The following is a 4,008-nucleotide window of genomic DNA, read 5'->3' as shown; positions in this document are numbered from 1 at the left end:
AAATATCTTTAATCCAATTACTCAGTTGATCAAAAGCGTACCCATAGAAATTTCAGTATGATTAGAGCTAAATGCAACGTATGGTCATGAACAAGACACTCGTAATCAAGTAACCGTTAGTTTTTTCTAATCCCCCAATAAACACAGGATGAGCGTTTTTCAAATGCAACAACTTTTCAGTTTGAGGGTAAATATAATTTTCAACATAAATTCAACATGACTTGAAATAGCTCATCTTCAATACATCTTCAAATTGTTTGCGAATTACTTCCAATTTGCCAAAATGTTGACGAAATCTTTGAAAAGGTGTTGAAGATAATTTGAGAAAACTTTGACAAAACACTACCCTAAAATGCAACGAAAAAACCATGTGGTTTTCAATACTTATTTGTGCAACGAAGTTCGTGGTCAATTGCAAGAAATAAAAAAATGGAAAATTTTAGACAAATAACCAAATAGTTTATAAAAATAGGTAAGTGAAAATAAAAAATGAAATAAAACTTTAAGAAAGTCACGAAATGTATATCTCTTTGCAGAAAACTGAAATTATGGATTCTACGTTCTTGAAAACATTAAAAAGCTGGCCGATGAAAAAATTGTGGACAATTAACTGGAACTGCTTCAAATAGTTTATAATAATTAGTACGTCAATATGAAAAATTAAATCAACACTTTAGAGAAGTCACTAAATTTAAATCTCTTTGCAGAAAACTAAAATCTTTGGATGCTACATTCTTACAAACATTAAGAAGCTGACCAATGAAAAATGAGTGGCTTATCGACAAGAAAAAGTTTCCAGACAAGAAAAAGTTTCCAGAAACATTACAAGTGCAAGCTATTAAAATTGTTAAAAGCAACAAATTGTTGAAATCAACAACTTCTGGATGTAAATGTGCATCACATCGTCAGTTTAATTCATATGCTATTATCAGTTTAAAATGGATATTTTGTGAATTCCTTCTGCTGGAAATCAATTCTAACACGCGGTCCAGTACGTTCCTAATTTCAAATTGCCCGCATGTTAATAAATGTTAATGCTGTTTTATGACACCAAAAGGAAGGAAATCGAATTATCAATGCAAAAGTGTTTACTAATAATGTTTAAGATATTTAAAGTTTTGTTATTTGTTTTTTTTTTTTTTTTGTTCTTATTTGTTGATATGTTTAATAAGATTATTATTTATCAATTGGTATTGTAGTGTATTATGTAGTGTAGTGTATTATTATATATTTTATTTTGATGAAAATTAATAAATTATACAAAATTCATAGAATTTTGGCTTTGACTTTCAATTTGAAGTGGGGATATCATTCATACAAATTTAGGTTGAAAAGTATTTGCAACGATGTTAATTTGAATTTGACTCGCATCGAAAATTGTTTGACAAATTATTGAGTAGCGATGCATTTCAATTTGAGGATAACACTTGAGATATTATTGCTAATGTGTTGAATTTCACTGTTGAGGGTAATGTCTGTTTTTTGTTGAGAACGCGATTTTCTCAACAATTTCTCAACTTGAATATTACCCTAATCCTTTGAAAAAATGTTTGAAAAATTGTTGAAATTTAGCATTTTTCGAACGTTTGTGTTTATTGGGCCGGCTTTTTTCTGTACGCTGTTGTACATTTTGTACTGTATACAACAACCTATAAATTTGAAAACCGGAAAGGGCTTCGATGTTATATTTATCAGCATGAGGGGATTTACAATTGTAATACGCAATTTCAGTCATAATTATAAACATGGATAATATTGACATAGTGGTGGGAGATCATTTAAAAAACTCCGCATTGTTTTGATCTCAATTTTTAATCTAAACCACTTGAAATTCGAAGGTACTAAATCGTCTATATATGTATAAATAAAAATCCGGTATATTTGATTCTTTCGTAGCTCATTTTTTATACTGGAAAATATTAGTATTAGGTCCTTTACAAACCGATATCTAGATTTGATTTTTTGAAGAACGTTGATGCTTATATATAGGGTCTACCCATTACACTCTTCGATTTTTGAAATCTCTTTTATAAGACATATGAGAGTTGAAATCTAGTTAAAGTGGAATTTGGAAGGATAATGTGAATTCCGAAGTACGGTGAGTATTAAGTTTATGTGGGTATTAGTTTAGCCGCTAAATCCGAAATCAAATCGGTTAAAACAGTATAAAATTGTACCTCTTTGATGTAAATTTTATTAAAACTTGGTGGGCAATACCTCAATGGAACATTTCATTTATATTCTTTTTAATGGATTATTAGAGAAAAGTAATCGTGAAAAATGGCTAAATTCGAACTTAATACTCACCTTTAGGTTATTAAGTCCTCCCACTATGAGTGCTGCCCGTTTCTATGTCAATAGACCTCATTTTTATGACAGAGTTGGAACGGCGTTTCACATTACGGTGAAGCCACTTGGAAAAACTTTGAAACACTCAGAAATGTCACCAGCATTACTGGAAGGGGAGGTTAGATTAGGTTAGGTGGCAGCCCGATGTATCAGGCCTTTTTATAGCCGAGTCCGAACGGCATTCCACATTGCCGTGAAGAAGTAGAGAAGCTTTGAAACCCTCAGAAATGTCACCATCATTACTGAGGTGGGATATTCCACCGCTGAAAAACTTTTTGGTGTTAGGTCGAAGCAGGAATCGAACCCACGACCTTGTGTATGCAAGGCGGGCATGCTAACCATTGCACCACCGTGGCTACCTACTGGAAGGGGATACACGTGAATTTAACGGAGGTCTTGAGCGATTCATGGTAACAATAAACATATTTCTTTGTTTGAGTCATGAAATATCTCATGATTTATGAGAAATTTAACATTGAATTTTATTATAAACAATGCTTTTTTTTAATCTGGAACCTAATAAAAAGCTTCATCAAAAATGTCTATAAATCCGTTGAAATCAATTTATACTTAATTGGTGGTGATGTCAATTTTATTAGTCCACCTACATTTAATAGATTTGGTTTTAACTTTGCATTTCATACTGATGTAGTCTATTCGGACATGTATTTTTGTCTATACATTAAAAGCTTGCGTATCCATTTATCCTGTTTCTGCTCTTGATCGCCTAAAAACTGTAAGAATGTTTTTGTTAAGAAAATATCAGCTATTTCAAAATGATTCATATTCAGCTTACATTGGGATGAAATATTTCTTCCTTGGCATTCTCTCCTGATAACTCCAATGTTGGTTTAGGAATAGTAACAGTTTCTGCATTCAGATCTATTATAACTTTATCGGAAGACTTTTCGGGTGCTTCACGATCTTTTGTGCTAAAGAAAGACATAGGCTTAAATGAGTCTTCTTCTATAGTTTCCAAAGCTTTTTGCACTTTGAAGTCCATTAAATCAATACCCTTTGTTAGGGATGATGTGCTTCCAGTTGTTGACGAAGATGTTACAGTTGGTGGGGCACTTCTAGAATTACTTTCAGAACTTGGTGCTCTGGTTCGCGTTTTACTATTCCTTGATGATGAGTATTTGGATGTGCGACTACTTCTGCTACTATGGCTATCCTTGGAGCTATACGAGTCATCGGAGGAACTGCTACTACTAGAACTTCTACGATGATATTTTGAAGATTTTCTCGAATGCCTTGAGCTTGATTTGCTCTTGTGTCTTCTTGAGGATGACGAAGTGTAATAGTCACGGTCATCTCTGTCTTTATCCCTATCTCGATGACGGTCACGGTCACGATCTCTATCCCGATATCTGTCCCTAATGGAAAGATGATTCCAAAATATACCAGCTTTTTTTCACGCTTCCTGATTTCTACATACCTATCTCGTTCACGATCTCTATCACGTTCCCTGTCCCTATCGCGTGATTTGGAACGTGTCTTATGCCTTTGATAACTAGATGAAGATCTTTCTGATCCCCCTCCCATTGCAAAAATAATTATTATTCCTGGAGCTTGACTATTTGTTGTTTCCTTGTGCTTTATAATTTGTTTATTTTCTTACCAGCTGACGCTATCGGGCAGGGTTGCCATCACTTTATG

The 4,008-nt window shown here is 33.3% G+C and overlaps 1 protein-coding gene and 1 long non-coding RNA gene across 4 annotated transcripts; one reads left to right on the top strand and one right to left on the bottom strand.

Moving 5' to 3' along the window:
* The first annotated feature begins 136 nt into the window (after positions 1–136).
* On the top strand, positions 137–1,274 carry LOC142239186 (uncharacterized). Of its 2 annotated transcripts, XR_012722947.1 has the most exons (4): positions 137–187; positions 307–472; positions 537–642; positions 708–1,274. It is a non-coding gene; the product is annotated as an uncharacterized LOC142239186 (long non-coding RNA). The 2 variants fall into 2 exon arrangements; XR_012722946.1 differs by lacking the exon at positions 137–187 and having other exon boundaries at positions 205–472.
* Positions 1,275–2,923: 1,649 nt separating this feature from the next.
* LOC142239184 (uncharacterized) lies at positions 2,924–3,987 on the bottom strand. Of its 2 annotated transcripts, none has more exons than XM_075310948.1 (3): positions 3,788–3,987; positions 3,146–3,719; positions 2,924–3,083 (listed from the first exon to the last, which is right to left on the bottom strand). In XM_075310948.1, exons 1-3 carry the CDS (start codon positions 3,892–3,894, stop codon positions 3,003–3,005), a joined length of 762 nt encoding a protein of 253 aa, XP_075167063.1. In that variant the 5' UTR covers positions 3,895–3,987; the 3' UTR covers positions 2,924–3,002. The 2 variants fall into 2 exon arrangements, with proteins under 2 accessions (XP_075167063.1, XP_075167062.1); XM_075310947.1 differs by having other exon boundaries at positions 3,146–3,725; positions 3,788–3,981.
* Positions 3,988–4,008: the final 21 nt, after the last annotated feature.

Source organism: Haematobia irritans, chromosome 5 (assembly GCF_050003625.1).
Source record: "Haematobia irritans isolate KBUSLIRL chromosome 5, ASM5000362v1, whole genome shotgun sequence".
Classification (NCBI taxonomy): domain Eukaryota; kingdom Metazoa; phylum Arthropoda; class Insecta; order Diptera; family Muscidae; genus Haematobia; species Haematobia irritans.
Note: the sequence above shows the minus strand (reverse complement) of the source record. Positions and strands in the feature narration are given on the sequence as shown.